The sequence below is a fragment of the Rhinolophus sinicus genome, linkage group LG13, assembly GCF_036562045.2.
Source record: "Rhinolophus sinicus isolate RSC01 linkage group LG13, ASM3656204v1, whole genome shotgun sequence".
In the NCBI taxonomy this organism is placed as follows: Eukaryota; Metazoa; Chordata; class Mammalia; order Chiroptera; family Rhinolophidae; genus Rhinolophus; species Rhinolophus sinicus.
Window position 1 is genome coordinate 25,411,529 of NC_133762.1, and position 23,016 is coordinate 25,434,544.

At 43.1% G+C, this 23,016-nt stretch overlaps 1 protein-coding gene across 2 annotated transcripts in view; it reads right to left on the minus strand.

Moving 5' to 3' along the window:
* The window catches only part of PTPN1 (protein tyrosine phosphatase non-receptor type 1), a 61,768-nt gene extending 41,166 nt beyond the window's left edge, over positions 1-20,602 (minus strand). The window contains exon 1 of one of the 2 annotated variants that reach the window (XM_019726094.2): positions 20,372-20,602. In XM_019726094.2, coding sequence (XP_019581653.1) covers positions 20,372-20,434 — 63 coding nt within the window. In that variant the 5' untranslated portion in view covers positions 20,435-20,602. The remainder of the gene's footprint in view (positions 1-20,371) is intronic. The other variant, XM_074317887.1, reaches the window with a different exon arrangement.
* Between the last annotated feature and the right edge of the window lie 2,414 nt (positions 20,603-23,016).

The window sequence follows — 23,016 nt, forward strand, 5'->3', positions numbered from 1 at the left end:
CCTCCCGTGACCGTAAGAGACCACGTGGGCACCCCTGAATGTGTCAGTGCCCAGCACACTGGCCGACAACTACAGTCACCCAATCAAGTTTTAATGAATTAAGTGCTGACATAATTTATATGACTTTATAGATGGCCATCATAATGGATTACAGGGAAAATTAGGACTCTGCTGTTCCAGAATAATTGTTAGGTGGATTGGTCTCAAATGCCGAGTCCTTCACACGGTTTCTTTAATTCCATAAACATTTCTGAAGGATTTCCAGAGGTACCCCATCTTACATGGCAGTTCTGTAGTTAGCAAGGAGGCAAGATTGCATATAATTAAAATTAACCTTGGAAAGAATACCTTAAATTGTCAGGATTGAAGCCTTAGATATTTTTAAAGCCCAGGTCTTAACCTCTTTTGTTTCTTTTAACTGTAGCCTCCCTTTCTCTACAGAGGATATCAAGCTGTGGTCTGACAGAACAATGTGGTATTTCAAGGAATTTCTTTTTTCTTGTGGGGGTCAAGGCAGCAGATACAGTTTAACTAAGGAAGGTTAAGTGTGTATATGATATGATTCTAGAAGGTGATGCGAGGCCAGGTACACGGTACCAGAGGGTTCCCATTCTAGCTTAGAAGAAAGTAATATAGAAGCAATAGAATATTAATTCATAGAAAATGGTATTAAATGTTCAGAAGGAATAAATAGCATGCTGCAAAAAAATGCTACCTGGCATGTCAGAAACTATAATCTTTCTAGTGGCCATCTGTAACCAAACCCTACATTCTACCCTAGGCAGATGGATTCCTCAGGTGGACGTACCAAAAAAAAAAAAAAAAAAAAAAAAAAACAGGCGTGGGGGAGGGGAATTCAATAGAAAAGTTAGCTTAGTGTGAGAGGCGTGTGCTGTACTGAGGCAGGGACTGTGAGCTGAAAGGAGGGTGACTGGTGCTGGCTCTGCGGGCAGAAGACACAGCACCAGCAAGGGCTGAGACTGGAGTGTATGGTGAAGGTGTGTGTGTGGTGGGGGGCTAGCCAGGAGGGCTGGGCCTGGAGGACTGGGGGAACACCTTTATCCAGACCTGTTTTAAGCACCTGTGTTAGTGCCGCCAAGGAATCTGGACGCGGTACTCTCCGCAATGCAGAGGCATTGAAATTTTCAAGTAGGACAGTGACTTCATTTCTCATCCAATCAATGACAGGATGGAAATGAAGGGGCTGGGCTGAAGGTGACGGTAAAAGACCAGAGCGGAGGGAGGCCTGAACCAAGGCAAGGGGAAGGAGATGGAAGAGATTCAGATGCAGGTTTCAAGAATCAAGTCGGAGGACGAGGCACTCGATTAACCAGATGTAGGGTAAAGAGCGGAGGATTACCTTAGGTTTTGAGTTAGTGCAACTCAGAACAGATACTTATGTTAACTTGTAAACATAAGTGTCCACTGATTCTATAATTACTCAATGATTTCTTAATACAGAAAAAAATGCTTAGTGGTTAAAAAAAAATCAAGCTTACAAGACAAGATAAATCGCACTCTGCATTACAAAGTACATCCTCTAAACAAAAGTATGGAAAAGTCTACAAGAAATCTATTTTATGGAAAAAGAAAAGTTTTATGGGTAACTAATTTCTGATATATTTTTTAAAAATGTAGCATTTTTGCAGAGGTAAAAAAATGGCTTACGTGCTTCAGTGATTTTCTGGCAAAAATAATTATTTTTCAGAAGGACTGCCAGTAAATTACAAAGACAAATCTAAAGTCTTATTTGAGTGAAATTTGTTAAAAGCATCAAGTGCTGTTTCATACGACAGCTTCTATGGTGAGACCACCCCTCCACCTTCTGTGATCATAATTGTTAAGGGAAAAATAATGCCAGGAGCTTCCACCACACTGTATCAGAATGCACTTGTGGACCGATCTGTAGTTCTGAGGAACAGCCATGTTCCACCTCCAGCCCCACCTGACCCATCTTCTTGGTTACAATGATGTCAGACTGAACCTTTCAAAAGTGGTGCATCAAGCCTTTCTTTCTGGGTGGGTGTGGGTGTGCATGGGTGTCCCTTTCTGCTCAGAAGTGAAAGAGCAGCTGTCAAATCAGGGACAAACCACCGTATATGAACAAGCAGGGAGCCTCCAGCTCAGCAGCTCTCCACAAGCTGGTATAAAAACACCAGCTGCTAAATGCAAACACCCCAGGCAACAGACTTCATCAGCGAACAGCCCAGTGCGCTAGCATCTCGGCAGTGTTTGGCTGAGGACAAAAATGGGGTACAGGGTGAGTGCCTATTGAGGGGGATGTGATATTTCTGGAGATGAGAGCCCCAGAGACAAATCATTTTTTCACAACGCTGCCAGAGCCAGGCCCTGTGGCACCATTCAGACGCTCTCCTAGGTCCCGTGTGCTCTGACTGCCTTATGCTGCTAGTCCTTTGTAGCACGTGAAGCATGAATCGAGCCATAAGAAACCACTGAGATGACCGACCCCAAGGTCTATCCAGTCTCCTGGCAGAAGACATCTCGGACTCTGAAGCACCACAGGCGGCAGTTTTAGAGGGTTTAAGTAGGAAGCCCACTGTACAGTTTCATGTATTGTCATGAAAAGGTCTTACCTGAAAACTAATCTTAAATAAATATAATCGAGGCAGGCAGTATTAATTGTAAAAGCTGTTACTTTTCACCATGTGATATGCAATACAGAAGAATGAGATTGAAATCCATGCACAGTTTATAAAGAGTAGTCACCTGGGATTCTATAATTCTTACAGCAAAATGAACATGTGATAACTGCCACAACATTTCATTTAGAAAACCTCTAAAAGACTACATACTCAAAAACAGAAGACTCTGATAGGATAATATTCAGTTGCAGACAAGAGGCAAAAACCCTGGTCAAAAGCAAAACACATGGTAACCAAGCAAAAAACAGGCCAATGTCCGAGAAGAAAGCAAAAGCAGGTAATGAAGAGATAGCCAGGCCCAAGCAGCGTCCCTGGGCGCTCACTGTTCCTGCGCTCCAGCCCCAGGAACCGCAGCTAAATCATATTCCTCACGGCTCTAATCCACCCCCCAGCATCCTGGAATCCATCCTATCCTCCAGTCCACGGCAGGCCAGACCTACTTGGAGGTGAAGAGCAAAACCACGCCCAGTGCCAGGGTTGCATGGTGGTAATACACACTCACACCCCTCCACACACCCACACACCCCACCCCGGGAGAACCCAGGATGGTTCTTATTCATAAAATCACTATTATATGTAACATTAAATATTATACGTAGGAATCATTATTGTGTATAGTGATTCTACGGGGAAATTTCAGATTATCTTAATAGGAATACTTCAGGTGTCCTGCGTATTAAATATGTGCCATGGGTGAGCTTGGAACTTAACCACCATTCACAACACTGATTCTATAGAAAAACAGTCAGACTCCCAGGCAACCAACTTGCCAACTTCTGAAGAAGACCCATTTGTGCGCTAGGGACTGCCTGTGCTTTCATGCTTGGCTACCATTTTGACTCCATGCCAGTCAGAAAAGTCCATCTTGACATAGTTCCTGTGAACTGAGCCAGATCAGATGTAAGGGAACACTCAGGGTAGTAATAATCTTTGAGCCTCATGAGCCGGGTATTCCATGACACATAAAACTAGCCATGGCGTTCGCCCAAAGCCTATGGATTTCAAAGGACTATATGGGGATAGTAAAAAAAAAGAAGAGAACAAGCACAAAATTCCTGAGCACAAAGTTTGCCACAAGATGACCCTGTCTATTTCACAGGCTCTTGGAGCTCGTTTTCCGGCGGTTCTTAACATCTCTCCCAGCCTGCTTCACCATACGCCTCTGTCATCCATCCTCTGAGCTGGCCTTCGGAGATTACAGACACACCATTCCAGAGAGGCAGAAGGAAGTCCAGATTGGACAGCAGAAGCAGCAGTTTATGGCTAGTTTGCAGTCTGTCACATGTCACGAGGTACACAGAGAGAGAACCCACAGTCTGGTTACCACGTCGATAGCCAACACCACACGCCCCATATCCTTATAGGGAAGTAGCCCCAAGACCCAGCATGTGGGTAATTGCTCGTGGTGGCTGTGGTAGCCATGGGGGGAGAGGGTGCTGAGGAGGGGAAGCAAGAAGGAGAGAAACGAGACGAAGCGTATGATTGTGGTGGGGACCCCGTAATGCACAGACCACAACACGGGGACCAAATAGGTCCCCCTGAAGCCTGCACACTGGAACACAGATGCTCACGGCTTCCCACGCATCTCCCACAGGTCTTCCAAGACCCCCGCCGACAACCCTGTCTTTAAAGCTTTATTTCTACTTTGTTCTCAACTGCTCTACCTCTGACCTTCAATCTTGTCAAAAGGCATTTTTATGTTTAAAAAAATCTCAGTACAGTACATAATACTGAGGATTCAGAACCACGGCTCTCACTGACCGTTTATTCCGTTTAAACTCAGTTACCCTGATGAAAGGCAGTTGTGGAGTTCAGGAAAGTAGCTCATCCGGAGGAAAGGACGCTGGCTGGAATGGGAAGAAAAGGACTCCCTTCTGGTCACAGGTCCTCTGTGACACTGAATCACACTGGGTTTCAGGTCTTTGGAAGAACAATCCTTGCCCCAAGTCATTTACCACAATGGCTTGTCTTTGCAGAAAAGTGCTCTGCAAATTAAGAAACTCAGTGCTTTTATTCTAAATTCGATTACATTCATATAAAAGACCAACCCATTTAAAAGACAAACCTAAAAAAAAAAAATTAAAAAAAATTGAATACAGTAAGAAGCCAAACCAACCCTAAGTATCCCTTCTTCACCAGACTAGACATGTCATTCTGCTCCAAGATATAAAGCCAACCAAGCTTGCCTAGGCAAGAACAAGGCTTTTACATTTATTTTTATTCCTCTCCTCCTCGTCTCCATTCAAATACCATCCATTTCATAAGATACAGAAGACGAAGGAAAAGTTGAAATACACAAATAATAGAATAATCTTCAGGGCTGAACCAAGGATAATATGTTAGGAGAAAAGTTAAAGACAAAAACAATGGTTTCGTTTCAGACACAAATGCTTCACCTGCCCCAATTTTTTTTTTTTTTTGGCTGTCAACTTTCTGGCAAGATCGAAATCTCAGGAAATTCCAAACAAATGAAACTCTAAAGGCAAATTAGGAAAAAGGATCTAACATTAGAGCCCAAGCACCGCTCCTCCCCTGGTCTGGTTCTTCACTTTTAGGGAGGACCACCAAATCAACCACAAAATCATATGTTAACAAGAGCTTTGCTTCCTGCAAGTTGACAGCTGTCTGGCTTTTAAGAAATGCCCCTATTTCCTGTCAGCATCGGTCAGTCCCAGCTACCAAACATATGAAGTTTGAACAAGAAAGACTCTGATACCACTGACGTCTCCACGACTTGGCCAGCACGCTAAGAAACCACAGGGACGTGGTCCCTCCATAGAGGCATGGTGTGCGTGGCACAGAGGCAGGGCGAGTTGAGGAAGATAAAGACAGATTACAGATGAGACTTAAGTTCCATTAAAAAACAAATGGTATCTGGGATTAGGCCCACTGAAATCAACCCTCACCACATGCAACGCACCGCGAGGGCGACACCAAGGATTCCACATGGTTCTTTCTCAGAAGGGAATTCTAATCTCACTGGGGAGGTATGCCACATAGAGAAAATTAAGATAAAGGGTACTAGAGAAAACAGATGTGCTAAATTGATGGTGAGTCATTAATACATGGTTCACACAATACCACAGACTCAATGCCTCCCTATCCATCAATTTCCAGTTCGTGAACCTTCCAAATAGCATAGCTGATCTCTTCATCCAGGAACTACTTATTAGGTCCTTTCTATATGCCAGGAACTATACTTGGTACTAAGAGGTACAAATGACTGAAACAAAGCAGTCCTGCCCCTTCTAAGACTTGACAGGTTACTTGACAATAGGTAAGTAAACAGGTAATTAGAGAACAATGGATATAATTACAGTATAATCACACAAAGTCCTATGAAAGGGGGAACTACAAGGGCCATGGGAGGACTTAAAGAGGCACCTCCCTTGGACCCAGGGGAAGAGGAGATCAGAAAAAGCATCCTCAAAAAGGATGTCTAAGATATGACTGTAAGAACAAGAATTAGCGAGGTAGACTGTTCCAGGCAGAGGAAACAGTATATGCAAAGGCTCTGTGAGAAACAGAGAGCATTACCATTTCAGAAACTACAGTAACAATTGTACCAGAGTGCAGGTATGTGCATGCCTGAATCCAAGGGCCATTCCTACCTCCTGGGTGAATAAAGGAGACGCTGAGGAAGAACAGAGTGTCACATGAAAGCAGCGGCAGCATGGGGAGACCCTGGAGGAACTCCCCCAGTATAAGAACAGAGAAGAAGACCAAGACTGGAGAAAGACACAAAAGGAAGAAAATGGGGAAAAGAGAGTTATAAAAACTGAGATTAGAGAACATTCAAGAAGCAGAGGTCAACCATGTTAAATGGTGCTATGATAAGGACGCAAACTAGCCACTGGATTAGCAATAAGGAAGCTAAGAATTCTTGCAGTGGGTTGGCAGGGTGGAGCCTAACTTCCCTGGACAAGAAGTGACTGGGAGGTGAACAGGGACGCCGTGACCCATTTATTTCCATCGCAACTGGAGAAGGAAACTGTTCAGCAGGGGCTGCAGGGAGAGCTGCAGCTGGTGGAAGTCTGAGAATGTTTAAAGGGTCCACATAAACTGGTAACAGAGACGGAGGGCTAAGAATACATACCTAAAAGTCTCTAAACTGTGATTTTATGCCTTGGCAGGTGAGCAGGGACGGTGTCAAGGGCACAGACATAAGGGCTGCCTTAGACAGGAACAAAGTCTCCTTTTTCCTTGTGAGAATAATAAGATAAAAAGGTTGGCAGGTACTCTTTAGATCTGATGGCCAGGATTGAGGAAGACAGATCAGAGATTAAACACTGGATTCCTAGTGACCAATCTGCAAAACTGGGAGATTTTCTCCCCTAGTACTTAGGAGGCTGGGCCCAGGCAGCTGGCTGGCCTGGTCCAGAGCTAGAGCTGGTCGAGCATGCTGATGATGGGCAAGAAGATGGGCAAAGGGCTAGTTGTGCTGGACAGGTGCAGCGTTTCAAGTGACTGGCCATGGTCTTAGCTGCGTAAGGTGGGAAATGAGCACTCCGAGTCAGGGAGGAGAGCTGGAAATCTGGATGCAGGAGAAAACCCAAACCTAAGTGTTTTCACTTTCCTCAGCAAATCTGAAGACAAAGCACAATCAATGAACTGGGGATCTTATCTAGAGTTTGGACTTCTGTAAAAGATGCCTTTTAATAACTCTTTCTTACTCACCCCCTGTCGTAAAAACAATTGCTTCCCCCTGCAATATTTTGGCTATTTAATGGCTATGTTTTAGTGATTCTGTTGAGAGGTTGGTGAACTACTGTTTTTCTACTCCACATAGCTACTTGTGCTGTGTGTCTTCTATGGTATCTACTCAGTGACACGTAAATGACTCCAATATGAAAGTAGGAGGAAAAACCCCCACACTTAAACATCCCCCCACCATTAAAAGGACAATAGTTAAAGCTTCTTTTATTCTATTTTGTCATTCATTGGAAAACTCTCCCCTTTTCAAATCTTTAATGACTAGTAATTGGCAATTATTTTTTAAAAAATCGAATCCAGGATTACTTCTATACATCATTTTCACAGCTAAAATTAGAAGGAAAACAGGGAAGACATTTTCACAACTGGTTTGCAGATATCTAATCCTAACTGCTTCTATATGGCAAGGAAAGAGTTTAGTAAATGTGTGAATGGGAAACAGGCAACAATCAGTAAATTATCCAGAATTTTCAAGGTGGTAATTTTGTGTTTAAATGGAAGTAATCATAAAGTTGTCGAATTTATACTCATACCCAAAATGTTAAAATGCCTAAAAATTAAAGCCTATCACTTCACTTAGCCTTTAAAAGTAGATTATCAGTAAAGTTAAATTATTTTACAAGGTACTTACTTGACTGGAAAGAATCACTAAAACAAGGACATCTGTGTTACCAGAACTGCTGATAAACAGACCACATAATGGGATACACCAACCAATATCGTTAAAAATATCTTTAAAAGTCACAATGAATAAATGAGACCTTTATTCTCATAGTGTCAGCTGCAAATCAGGGGCCTGGCCACATATTTTCAATTTATTCTTAGTGAGTCAGGCTTAAAGGTTCTTTAAAAAAATATTTTGCATATGGAAATATAGTTCTGCTTTTTTTTTTTATAACACAGTATCTGTATACATACTTGGCTAAGAAAAATAGAACTCTCCACACAGAAATTATCAGTTCACTGCAGTGAATACTGTAGGAGCCGCTAGCACAGCCCTGCGGCTGCTGCTCTAGGACTGTAAGGCTGACGAGGGCACAGACATCCTCCTGGAGAAGAGACTCTTAGAGAGATGACTTCACTACACGGTGGTGTGAGGTCAACGCCACAGGGTAACCTCCACTCTGTCACCCTATTAGAAGGCTTTGGGGGCCATTATCACAGTCAAGGTGAGAAGTCATGGTAGGAGAAATTGAAAAGAAGGGAGGAGAAACATGTATACTGAGAGGGATAATACTTATGAATTGGGGGGAGAGAGGGGATGGAAGGAGGAGGGTTAAGACCGAAGACGAAAAAAATTCAATACGCTCCTACGTTTTCAAGTTTAAGGAACATTACACTTATACGAACACAGAAGGGCCAGGAGGAGCAAGCCCCAGATTAGGGGCCCAGAAGATCTAGGGCTCAGACCTGCTTGCCCTTGGAATCTTCACTTAGTTATTACTTTCATAGACTATCTTTACCTACCAGCTCCTCATCCCAATCAGCCACCTCTTCCTGAGTGGTTCCCACAACACCTGGGCCGAGGGCTACTGGAGTGCTTAGCCCTAGGATGGCTGGGAAGGCCTCTATTCAGCCCCTTTGCGGACTAGACCAGTAAGGACAAGGACGAAATCTTGCTCAGCACTTGTCACTACTTAGCGCAGAGCCTGGCTCCTAGTAGCTGCTCATGTACTTGGACTCCGCCTGCAAGGAGCTTACAATCTAGAATAGAAGAGGAAATGATGGGTGAAAAGCTTCACACAGAAGCTGGTCATCAGTTACTGATTTTAATTTCATACATACAAAAAAAATAGAAAGCGGTTCAGGAATGCTAGAACACTGAGCTGGTTTTGCCTTCAGGACTCAGCTTTGGGGGGAAAAAGGACAAAACTTAGACCAAAGATCTGGACTGTTTTATAGTGGTAAAGAATCTTCCTTACCTATTGCTTGTTCTAATTTGTCACAGACAACATACGTCTATAGAACAATAGGTGTTCAAGAAGGATCAAAGACAAAGCACGTCCTATAACACAGTATGTACTTCTGTTGCTAAACAGGAATGGACTTTTAATAACCCACATTCTTTGTAACCTCTATATTTTATTTTTACCACGGCTATCGTGTATTTCATCTCTTGATAGAGGATAAGGTAGAGAACAACCTAATCATGAGCTCAGACACATGACAAATGCTATCATCCCTAATCATCAAGCCGGTCATTAAAAACACTACTTCTTAGACGTCTCAGGGCAGGCACAGTTGGTTAAGTCATTCTTTTATATCCATTCCCATAGGGACGACCCAATTCAATTTCCAAGTTAGTCACCAAAAATAGTTTGTGGAAATAACCGAACATGGGACAAAAATACAGTCACACTCAGTTGCCCAAGGTGGAAAAAAAATGGTGGCAGCTTTCAACTTCCTCAAAATAGCAGAAGGGGGCTAAGCACAAAAAGACAAAGAAGGAGGGAAAGAAGGGAAGAAGCATCTGGTGAAAAATTTTATCCTGGATTTCCACGTCAAGCACACTCTCTCGGGCATTTTCATCCCTTCACCAAACCTTCAACTCTAGCTAGTCTTCCCTTGCTTTGACCTTATCTAATGAAAATACACCAACTACTCACAAGGCTAAACATCTTTTTAAAGTTATCTTAACTCTAACATTAAAATCAAACGCCACGAAAAAAACAAGCCTGGATTACAGGCTGCAAACTCAAGTGCGTCCAAGGGCTGGGTACTACACAGAAGCGAGGACAGCGTGACCTGCCACAGAGCTAAGGACGGCGTGACCTGCCCCTGAAGAACACGTCTGCCCAGCAGGACCAGTGCCCCCAGCAGCTCGGCAGACCATGGCGAAGGTGGGCCCAGGTTTTCAGATTTTTAAGAGAAACCAGAAATCCAGATTTGTATGCAATGTCTCCTGATTTATAAACAATGGCCAAAATTTAAACTCCTTTTCTCTTAAAACACTGTGTGGACCAAGCAAAATATGACTGTGGGTGGCCAATCTGTGACATTTAGGGAAGAGGTCAGAAAACTGGGCAAAGATCAAAATCTACAAACGATTCCTTCCTTTGTCCTAATAAACCGGAGAGCTTAGCACAGTTTCTGCCTGTCTCTGTGGCTGTACATCAGGGCGAGCATGTAAAGCTGGCTTCAGGACACGGGAGACCTCAGGCAGAAAGAACAACCAGGTTCTGACACCTAACTGTCCTCCTAAAATATTTCCTGCTATTAAAGACAAATTTATGGTGTATAATGAATGGTACTGCATGCAAGCACTTTCCACAGTGCCTGGAGCACATGACAGAATTCAATAAATGTTAGCTGTTACTGGGTTTTATTAGAATGAGGGTAGAACGTGGATCAGACTGTGCATTTCTCTCTTGAATGGGAGATTTTAGGCCAATGACAAAAATCCAATCTTCTTCTTTAGACATGAGAAAAATTTCAAAGGAAACCGCATTCATCAATGTGGCATTTGGTAATTTTATAAAATAATCCGATTTATGCTTTCACAGGGCATTTTATTATTTTTTAAGGATATAATAATAGATTTTTAAAGTTTTGAGTTAATATGAAATTTTAAAGTTCTGTCCTACTTTTAGATAAGGGGGATCACAAAACGTATAGGGCTACCAAATTCAACTTGAGTAAGACACGAAGCCCCGTTTTTCCCGAAAAGGTTGCCCCACTTTCCTGGCTCATCGTGTGACCATGTAGTCAAAGAATGGCAGTCGAGTCATGCTGTCCAGCTGTCTGGTCCAATCCCCACGTGTCCCAGCCCTACCTATATGCAACTCTTCTGGGTTCCACACAGTCAAAGGCAGACTGAGAACCTAAACCAGTCCTCTCTGCCATGACCTCACAAGTCCCTGGAGGCATGTACGTTAAAGGAGGGTGGTTAAGGGTAGTAGGGAAGCTTGGGACTAAAATTTTAAAACAAAATTGTTCTGTGTGAAACCAGTAACCAAATTGCCTCCAACCCTTAGGAGCCAAAGGCTCTGTCAACTGCAGGAACCGGGTGGGGAAGGTTTCAGCCAATCAAAGCCTTGCTTTGATACATCTCAAGGTTGGTCAGAATCTTTTTTAAATCCGCTAATATCAACTATGCCCCTTAGCCCCTGGCTTGGAACAAGAGTCCCAAGCTTCTATGAAAGAATCTATTTTATTTGCTGGGAAAGTAGAGTCACTAAGCAATGGATTCAATGGTTTTCAAATAATGTTACTATGCTTCAAACTGTCCAACTTCCAAAGTACTGAGAAGTATTTTTTGAAATGTAGCCAAGTGTAGAATATAGATTGTGTCCTACATTCAAAAATTTGTCTTTCTAGAAAGCATGTTTTAATGTCAAAGGATATAAAGCAAGCTGTGAGTAAGAGACTAAAATTAGCTCAAACCACAAATAACCTAACATACTTATCACTTCCTTATGATCAACCTAAAAAAATCAAACACTAAAGGCATTTACAAAACTAAAGGTGTGATGCCAATTTAATCCTTTAACTTTAGCTGTATCCTTTCGTCCTTCTAAAATGGACCTGGCATGTAAACATTACCAGAGAATATTTTATTAATTTGAAGGCAAGTACAAAGGAAACCATTAGAGCAAAGTTTTGCCCTGCAAATAAAACAGTGTGTGCCATGCAGTTCTTAAGTGGTTAGAATGGTAACCACCTCCTCAAACTGAAGATAGGAAAGTTGAGATGCAGGACCACACCCATCTCCAGCTGTGTTTCAGCGCTGAGCACACCAGACTCCTACTTCAAACCAAAGCTTGCCTCCGTGTCCTACAGCCATTATTTCAAAAGCAACATCTTCTAACAAACAAAAGTCTGTTGGGAAACACAAAAGCTTGTTGTCATCATGTAGTGGAACAAGTTGCAAAAGGAACTTTAGTTGACAAATACGCAAAAAAGGTACTAGTATGTAAAAGTTCAACTCCTTTTAGAGTGATTCTCTCTGCATGACAACTATATTTTTAAGTTTTCTGGGGGAAATTCAAGCTCACAAAGGATGGAAATAAGTGCTTAAGGTGAATACAGGACCTACCAACTGCCACTGGAGACTCTTCAAATATTGTCTCTCAAATTCTCAAAAGCATTCATATTAGCAGGTAAGAAAATAAGGGAAAGTAACAGATCTGGGTAGTTATTTGTGGTGACAACAGATGAAATAAAACATTCCTAATGACGCTAACATTCCTAGAGTTTATCAAGAAAACTGTCAGTAGGCCATGAGGAATATTTAAATATACTTAGATATGGTACCAGCTGGTACCAGCTGGCCCTTCAGTGTGGCTCACTCACCTGCTGTACTGGGGGTTGCTCCAGAAAATTTGGCTTTGTGCCTGTAAACCCCACGTGCAACTTCCTAATCTTGCACCATTCTGCTTCACCCCACCTCCGAGGACGACCCTACAGGCCCTGGCAATAGGCAGGTGGTGTCCAGGTAGGAGAACAATGCTCTTACCTCTGAAGATGCTCTTAAAATACAGTTCAAAGGAGGGTTAAAAACAACAAAGCAAAACTATGCCAACAAAAAAACACAAAACAAAATATTCTCCCCCCAAAGACCACTGGATTATTCCCTTAGAAGCCCCTTTTCTCTGTGCAACAGTGAGCCACACAAATATTTTGCATTTGTCTTTGCAGAAGCAAACCAAGCCCTGAATAGTGAGGCCGCACAGAATCTAAAAGGGATAAATATAACAGTGACAAATATTTAACCAGCAGGGACCCTAAAGCTAATTTACTGTATTATGCTAAATACAGCTCGCCTATTTGTTCTCTTGAGTGAAGTTATATTCAGAATTGATTTCACGCACAGACGTTTTTAAGTAAGCCCATGTTCCTAAGAGAGCTCCAACTATGTGGAATAATTACTTGATGTGCACTTTCCTGTAAGCAATTTACAGAAGTGTATATAATCCTCCAAGTTCATCAGCACTCATCAGAATAAAAACTAGCTAAGCTGTTTGCTAGAACTTAAATGGCAATTGTTAAACGAGCTTCTTCAACAGGAAGAGAAGCACCAATACGAGATCCACGAAGAAAGAAAAAAGGGAGAGAGGGGACGTTTCATAACAGAGTGATGGAGATAAGGAAAAGAGCTGTCCTTCTCTAATCACTAATACATTTTTAAAAAACAGTTTTGGAAACCTAGTTTTGCTGTGCTCATCTTATCTTTGCAAGTGGTGTTGCTCACCCACAAAAGCCACAAATACAGCCAAGCCTTTTCCTTCTTCATCAGTAGAAGAAAACATGTCTCACTCAGTCTTGGGGAAGAAACCTCTGTGGTAAGACAAGGATCCCAGGACACAAGACCACTTGGGCCCAAAGATTTACTTCAACGGTGGTTAAGCCTCAATAAGGATTTAGAATTTCCTGGCACGGTACTAGATTAGTAAGAGTAGTAGGAAATACATATATTCTCCAAAGAAAATACAGACCTCAAATGTCACTTTGCTAACAAGCCATGTTTACTTTGTGAGTCCATACTAAAGAATTTCTCGAAGCACCCATTCTAAGCACCAAGGTGTATCCGTAAAGCTTTACAAACACCTTGGTAGGGTCACAGCATTCAGAACTACAAATGAATCATGTTATTTTTTTTAAAAGACTGAAAATCATTTATCAGTAATTATTTTGTCTGCAGTGTGTGACTTGTACCACATCCCAACGATCAGCTGATTTGGGGGGCTACACTTTTCTTTGGTTATTTATTTCAAGGAAAAAAAAAATCTGCCACGTGAAATGGCCTTTTTCCAATTTTCAGAATTCAATATTTACAAACTGTCAGTAAGAGACTCATGATTATGTAAAGCTGCCTAGAAAAAGGAGAGGGCAGCAGCTAGTAAACTATGAAACCCACTTCCACACACAGTAAAGCATTATTTCTACAATGCTGGAGACTTAGGTACTTTCTTCTCAAACGCAGCAGATATGTAAACTATCACACTATTCAAATGAAGTTTAGACCAGATGTAGGTTTCTTTTAAAAATTACAACATAAAGGGCAGCTACTCTCCGTGCACCTAGCGAGGGTTGAATCTTTTGTAAATTCTCAAGAATCAGTTCCTCTATCTTTTACAGGAAAAACCACCCAATTGCCACTTAAGAGAAAAAATAACTCATGTGTCAGGGCTACTCATTTTCCCACATTACTAAATCAAATGAACCCTACTTATCAAAACTGTTTAATACCTCTTGGGAAATAAAAAAGATTCCATTCTTTTGAGTCTTTAACTACACTCACCAAGCTCTGAGGAAGTTCTGAGCCTACCTGTACCCTGCCACCCACACACCTGACCAAACTGACTTCCCACTGCCCTGTTTATCAGGACGACTGCGGGAACATTCAATTCTCCTGGTGAGCACAGTAAAGACATCCATTGCACATGAACTTGGTGACGAGTTAGTCCAGGCTAACTCTCCCAAAAAGAAAGGGACTGAAGCCCAAAAAAGGAAGGGGCACTAAGCGTTGTTAGTTTTAGAGCTAAGACCAGAGAAAAAAGCAAAAGATTAAACTAAATTACCTTTTTGGCCCCCAAGGTGATCTGATCAAAGGCCCAAAATGTTAGCCTACACCGTTTATACTTTGAAAAAAAATCACAGACTATGTAGGGTTGTTACTTTATGGAGAATCATATTTTACATCCCACAACAGAAAAACATTTTACAAACCAACTACATGCAAAGCCCTTCTAGAAGGCATGTGAGAACAAATCAAGAGTGACGAGGACAGTAATTCGACAATTCTTAGAAAGATGTATCATCTCCAAACTTCCTATTAAATTCACCTCAGGCCAAGTATAAATTTGTTCCATGAAAGCTCCTGTGAAACAAACTGGTGGTATCACCTTCTACTGGGGAAGAATTCAAGCCTTTCTTCCAAGTACCCAAGCAGGTAATACTCAACTGCCTCCTCAGGCCATGGCTCACAATGTGGGTTTTCTCCAAGAGTCACTGACCTCTGCTGTGAGTACTGATGCAGGCTAATCTATATGTTTCTATCACTCTTGCCCCCCAGAATGGGAGTTGGGAACCGTGTCCTGTTGTCTTTATACTGTGAAGGCCTGGCGAAGTGCTGATAACCAATTCGATCCCAGCATCTGTCAGGTACTTACTTTGTGCCAGGTGCACAGGACACCAAGATGAATGAGAAAGATGGACCAGCTGACTCTGGAGGAGAGAGACCCGGATAGAAAGAAACAGCTCCCGTGAGAGCAGGGCTTCAGAAGAGACATGTATGAAACTGTATGGAAACGCACAGGTGAGACGGCCAAGATCTAGTGCCAGGAGCCACACATTTGCGGGGCAAAGGCAGGCTGGACGGAGTGTGGAGCCAAGCTATGGAAGAATGAAAGAGAAGGATGAGTTTGGAGAGCACTGCACCTGCTGTGTGGCTGGACTAGAAGGCACGTGGACGGCTGGAACCTGGCTGCCGTGCCAAGGAGTTTGGACCTTCCAGGTATTAGGAAAGCACCAGACGGAGTTATACAGAGGAGCGACAGGATGACAGGATCGGGCTGTTTGTAACACAATTACTAGTGACAAAGTGAAGAATATACACGGTGGGGTAGGAGGAGATGTGGAGAGACTGCTGAGGGACCATATTAACCCCTAAGTGGTTTCACTCACGTCTGCAGTGTGAAACTAGAAACGACTGTAGTACTATATTATGGTAAAATCTGAGAACCTAGACCACGGGGGTGATAGAAAGCATGCTATGGGGACCAATCAACACAATGTGGTAGAAGGAATCAAGAACTACTCCCAAGTCCCCAGCACGCCTGGGTCCTCAAAACAGGCCTACCAGGCGACTGGTACCACCGTACACTGTCGTGGAAACAATGACCCAACTAGGCTTCCCATTTTCCTGAGCATGCGCAGTCTAAAGAAACATGCCCAGCCTATTTGTGGGTATTCGTTTGTTACCACGAACAAATTCCCACAGACACGGTAGAGAGGTACACCAGTGTACAAAACGCATACGGGCTCAGGCAGGCTCAAGAAAGTCCCTGCAATTAAAAGCACATCATCGAACAAAAATTGCCAAAAGGATTCTACAGTCTAGAAGATGAAAAAACAGGCAATACATTAAAAAAAGAAAAAGGGAGAAGGGGGAAACGCGCTCAGTTAGTATTCCAGCAATTGATAGACTAAAAAACCCCTACAGGAAATTTCTCATTCATTTCTATCATGAAATTCAGTACACATTCAATGACATTATTTAATACCAGGCATTTGTACTGGTTTGGGGGAGCTAGTCATGCTAAAATGCAGTGGGGAGCCCAAAGGCAGTTAATGGCAACTGAAAACCATTTGCATTACCATTATCCCGAGCTGACCTGTGCTTGCATACTTCCAGAAGTACCAAAGTATTCCTATAAATATGCCAGTGCTGTCAAACAAGGAACGACAGTAAAAAGTTCCCTCCACGATGTCTCCTTGTGCTCCTAGTTAATTTACTATGAACCCAGACAGTTACAAAGGTCTTTACACCATTTCGAAAGTGATCAGACACCTAAATTTAGTCCACTCAAACCAAGGCCAAACAAGAACATTTAGATCTAATGGGTCACTCAAGATGACTAGAACTTCCCAGTCTCTCCATGTCATTTCCGTTTCTTTTTCTTTTTTCTAAACCGAGGTGAGTCATAGTGTATAGATCTGTCTCCTCTTCACAAAACAGTTTTTCTCTGAAGAGAATGGCATTTAAATAAACACCATTGGGAAATTTTAATATTCATCTTCTTGGATTCTAACAATATAAGCTGTATATAGCAGTGAGGATTTTTGAACATTTGTTATAGCTTGGTTTTAACCTAGACAGACATTAGATCATATTTCATAATGAAAGCAGCTATAAAAACAAATGTCAATTGGAAGAGTGGACCATTTTACAAAGCCTGCCTCTAACATGGAATAAATCTTGTCTTCAAGTCACGAGCTACAATTGAAACCTCCTTTATCTGAAATAATCAAATCATTCACACTGAAAAGTAGTGAACAGTGTCAGGGAATCAAAGAATTTAGAAATGAGAGAAAAAGCAAAACACCTGACCCAAACCTTAAACTACAATGGAAGCAGCTTATCAGCTCTTTTCATTCATTGAAGCCCTCCCTTCTCTCATTCTAGCTCCAAAAACCAATTCCTTTCCCCTATCTGTGTTCTCTCCTCTTTAGACAGGAAGCCCAATTCAAATTCTAGGCTCACTAAGTATTACTTCCACTTTTCAAACCAGACATACAATCGTTTAAAATGATAGAGAACAATTTGTAGAGCCATCTACTATGCTATCAAAGCTGACTTTTTATAGACCTAAATGTGTATTAATAGCTATGCTATTTATTAGCATTAACAATTAAAAACACAGTTATGCTCATTACCAGATTGAGCTAAGAATCTTTGCCTGACACTTGTTTTCTAAGCTATCACATTCCCCAGCATTCAAAAGCCTACTTCACCTTTTGTTCGTTTCCAAATTGTTTCCAAGTTTTTGCGTCTTTTTGTTTTAGAAAAGAATTTAGTATAATGAGAAGTAACCGCACTGCCTTGTTTGCAAAATTTGAAGCAAAAATTCTATATATTTTTAATCATAATAGACTAAGCAAGTTCAAAATGACCTTGCATAAGGCTACCCTCATTAGACATGTTACAAATTGTTTTTTTGTTTTTTTTAACTTACATTTTTCCCCCCAACCATAAACACATTTCTTTGAATTCCTGAAAAATAATGGTTTTGGTAAGTTGACACACACTTTGGAAAATCTACCACTTTAGATTCAAGGTCATCTGAACTCCACGTTTTTAAAAATGCCACAGTTGCCCAATACAGAGCCACTTTTAGATTCAAACAGAAGAAGAGCCTCTGATTTCAATTTTAGAAAAGAAAAACATCAGTATGGTATGACCCATAGTAGACAACTCTCTAAGATCAAACAAAACCACCTCCAGGAACACGGCAATCCATTTAGAAGCCGCGGAATCGCAACATACAACAATCTTGACTAACTCTTGGGGTTTGAATGAGGTAGACAAATGGAAGCACAATGAGAGGAATTAATTGGAGACCAGTATGCTCCATGCCCTGGCCTAAACCAGTAAGAAATCAAACGCAGAACTTTTTAGAACATGAATTTGTTGTTGCCAACTCAGTTTCGGTGTGAAAGATTTTCCCCAATGCCTGCCGGAGGCCACCTCCACTTGTGATGGGGTGTGTCATAATCGAAGCCAACATTTCAATTTCAGACCAAGGGCCCAGGGAAATTGGCTCCACCATATAGCATCAATTTCAGACCAACAATTTTTTCATCTAGAGCCACTTTAGACTCTATTGCATTAAATTTGATGTAGAAAATCTGTCCACACATTCTCAAAGTCACTAGTGGAATTCATTCAATTAACTCAAGACTGGACAGGGAATACAAATTTTTATATATTTATCAATCATACTTATAAAGATTAAAGTGGTTATAAATATTACTCTATCAGAAACTAATATACATTATAGTCCAAGAAAAATGAATCCTGTCAAATCAGCTTGATGCAAATCCACATGAAACCAAGCCTGCCAAAAAAAGGCTTTTGTTAGTCAAGCATACCAAAGAACTGCTTAAAGCTTTTTTCCTTTTTAAGTGGAGCTCAAAATAGATTTTAATACTACCAGCTGATGGACCTCACAATTTGCCTTTTGAGCCTGCCTATAAGCTGGAAACAGAATAAACTGCCTTCTCCCCGTGACACAAGTAACAAAATCTCTCTATTCTGTACATCGTTTATTTAAAATACTCAGTGTGGTTTTGGTTAATCCTCACAACCCCCGCAATGACATTTAATCAGGAGCACATATTTTCTTTAGAGGATTTCGCTGCCTGTGAAAGCAGACGGCTTCCTGATTTTAATCTGATGTTTTAGAGATAGTACGTGAGAAACGCTACCTTCCCAACTTTCCTTTAGGAACCATCATAACCCACCAGAAGATGAGGGCTGGGAAGACCCGATCATCTCAGCCATGACCAAAGGATAAGATGCGCATTGGGGAAAGATGCTATTTTAGAGAAGGTTAAAAAACCCCAAAAACGTTACGCTTCCCTGTTCCCTGCCTGAAAGAGTAATATTTTGGCCCCAGTGAAGTGGGTACCTCAGGCCTTCTGATTGGAAAGCTCTTTAGCCTGAGGCTTCCATGGCTTGTGCTGCTCCTCCTGTAGCTCAGAGAGCAAATGTCCCTTCCTGTGCCACATCTGCCCAGATCCCCTTCCTTGAGGGTACGTAGCCCACCTTCCATTCAGTCACGCTCTACCCGTTCGGGTGTTTTGTTTTCTTCACAGCACTGTCACTGTCTGAAATTGTCTGCCTATGTGTCTGACCGCCCTATTCGACTCCAAGCCCCACGAGGGATAGGGTCGTGTCTGTCTCGTTGAGCAAACACTACCTCCAGCGCCTACGCCGCGCCTAGCACGGAATAAGCACGCCAATTCACATCCACTAAATGAATGAACAGGAAGGGGAAAGGGGACTGTCATCCTTGGGACTCTCGTCGCACACTGAGACGAGGGGAAAGGAAGTGTGAAGGAGGGGGGGAGTAACCCTTTCCCTTAGGGAGACAAAGGAAGAGAGTCTGAGGTGGTCCAGTCTAGAAAAGGAAGTAGGGGGGGTGTTCTATCAACCCCAAGAGACAAAGAGTGGAGAGGCAGGGGGGCGGGGTCGAGGTGCGAGGGATTCGCGCCGAGAGCAGAGACCTGCGGCCTCCGGGCTTGAGAGGTCACCCGGGCTAGAGGATATGAGGTAAGTGGGGGATCAAAGGGGACTGCGAGGTCCGGGAAAGGCGAAGGCCCACCCGTGGGACAAAGAGGGGGCCGGCCTCTGCCGCCGTTGGATCGAGCCCTCAAGCAGCAGGGCCGCGGCGAAGGGCGGGACCCAGAGGGAGAACGGAGCCCGGGGGTCTGAGGGGAAGGTTCACGCGGCCTAAGCGAAGGGCCTGCCGCGCTCCGGGGTGCTCCCGCACCTGGTAAATGGCTGCCCAGTTCCCGGCCTTGTCGATCTGTTCGAACTCCTTTTCCATCTCCATGACGGGCCAGGGCGGCTGCTGCGCCTCCTCCTCCGCCCACTGCGCCGTCTGCCGCTCTAGGCCGCGTCGCGCTCTCAGCCGGGAGTCCCGCTGCAAGCCTCGACTCCCGCCGCTACCGCCGCCCTAGCTGCCGCTGCTTCTTCATGTCAACTCGGAGCCGGAAGTACGCACAGCGCTGCCGCGGGCTCCGCCCTACAAAGGGGAGGGCCAATCAGCAGTCGAGAATGTCGGCCAGTACTTCCGCGGGGCGGAGCCAGGGGAGGTGCTGGGGGAAGTGGCCTAAGCCCCGCGAGACATCTTACCCCGCACGCTCCCCTCCCGACCGGGACTCCGAACTTGGGCGTGGCGTGCGCCCGTTGCCTGGGCGACCCCGGGAGCCACGCCCACGGCGCGTGGGTTTGCAAGGGTCTCCTGGATCTGGAGTTCAGACTTCGAGGAGACCTATAAAGTCACAGGGTGGCATTGACATAGTCATGTATCTTTCCTGCAGTGCCAGGGCCCTGGCCTCAGTGCACCAAGCTGGTGTATGGGTGGAGGAAGCATGCTCCATATCCTGCCTCCCTGCTCTGGCCACAGGTCCGCCCATTTTTCCTAAAACTTAGGATTCACCAGGCTGCCGGGGAAGGCCCCCTACTCTCTGTACTGTCCTTGTACGGAAACGCAAGATGTCTGTTTGGGGTCTCTGATTTCAGATGCTGCAGGAATGAATGGCTTGGGGTCCACCTCCAAAGGATTTGGATACCAAGAATTTGTACTTTTCACCAGCAAACCCGGCTAATTGTACACAACCAATGGTCCTGGAAGGACATATGAGAAAAGCTGGTCAGGTTGTCTTACTGCGGGTTCTACTTTAAACCACTCAGCTCTGGCCTGGCACACTATATGGAGTTGTGAACTGCATGAGGTCAGAGATCCTAGAGGACGGAATCATCTGTTCCCTGTTCGCATCCCAAACCTGCCCAGAGCAGCTGCTGGTATCACTGGTTGAATTAATTCCTGGAGTACTTGTGGCAGGCACTGTGCTTGGCATTCCAAGTACACATTCTCACTTAATCTCCACAACAACCCTACAATATAGGCACTCTTATTATTCCCATTGTATGGATGAAGAAACTGAGGAGCAGAGAAGCAAAATCATTTGTCCAGAGTAGCATTGCACATTGGTATGGAAACCAGTATTCTCATCCAGTCTCCAGGGGAATGCTTGCTTTGGAGCCAGGCTGCGTAGGTCCAAATTCCAGCTCTACTAAATACTAGGAGTGCAACCTTGGGCAAAATACCTAACCTTTCTTTGCCTTTGTTCCCTTCTCTGTAAAGTGAAAATAATAAAAGCACCCACCTCATGGGGTGGTGTGAAGACTAAATGAGTATATATATATATATATATATATATATATATATATATATATATATATATATATATATATTGCTCTTAGTATAGTGAGTGGATCAATAAATAGCCCTCATTATTATATACCTCCGAATAATAGCAAATGGGGAGGTAAATGAATTCTTATTGAATAATGCAATTGGTTTGATAGGCGACATCTTTAGAAACTGAGTATTCCATAGGGGGAAATGAACAAAAGATGCCCATTCCAGTGAAAAGTTTGGGAATCCGCCCTTGGAAGCTGCCTCATTTAAGTCTTAGCCCATTTAAGTGACTCTCTAGGCTCTCATGTACTCTTCCTGACCTTATTTATTTGAGGGCTAGTTTGTCTGGAACTCACAGAACTCCTTGAGGGAAGAGAAAACAGGGCTGGTTCATTCCTATCCCTGGGCTAAGCTGAGTAAGTAAATAAATGCCCATCTTGAGCCCAAGTGGCCCTCATGCCTGTAGGGAGTGCCACCCAATGACAGGAGCAGCCTTTGAGTGGGGCCAAAGCTATGTGCAGGATCCTTTTTTTTTAAAGTTTATTGGAGTGACAATTGTTAGTAAAGTTACATAGATTTCAGGTGTACAATTCTGTAATACATCATCTATATCTCACATTGTGTGTTCACCACCCAGTCAGTTCACTTTCCATCACCATATATTAGACCCCATTTACCATCTTCTAGAGCCCCCCTCCCCTCTTACCCTCTGGTAACCCCTGAACTATTGTCTATGTCTGTGAGTTTTTGTTCCTTTATATGTTTGTCTTGACCTTTTGTTGTTTTCAGTTTTATATACCACATATCAGTGAAATCATATGGTTCTCTACTTTTTCTGTCTGACTTATTTCGCTTAGCATTATAATCTCAAGATCTATCCGTGTTGTCACAAATGGTCCTATTTCATCTTTTTTTACCGCTGAGTAGCATTCCATTGTGTATATATACCACAACTTCTTTATCCATTTTGGTTGTTTCTGTGCCTTGGCCACCATAAATAAAGCTGCAATGAACACTGGAGCACATATGTCTTTATGGATAAATGTTTTCAGATTTTGGGGGTAGATACCCAGGAGAGGGATTGCTGGTTCATATGGTAATTCTAGCCTTAATTTTTTGAGGAACCTCCACACTGCCTTCCATAGTGGCTACACCAATCTGTATTCTCACCAACAATGTATGAGGGTTCCTTTTTCTCCACAGCCTCT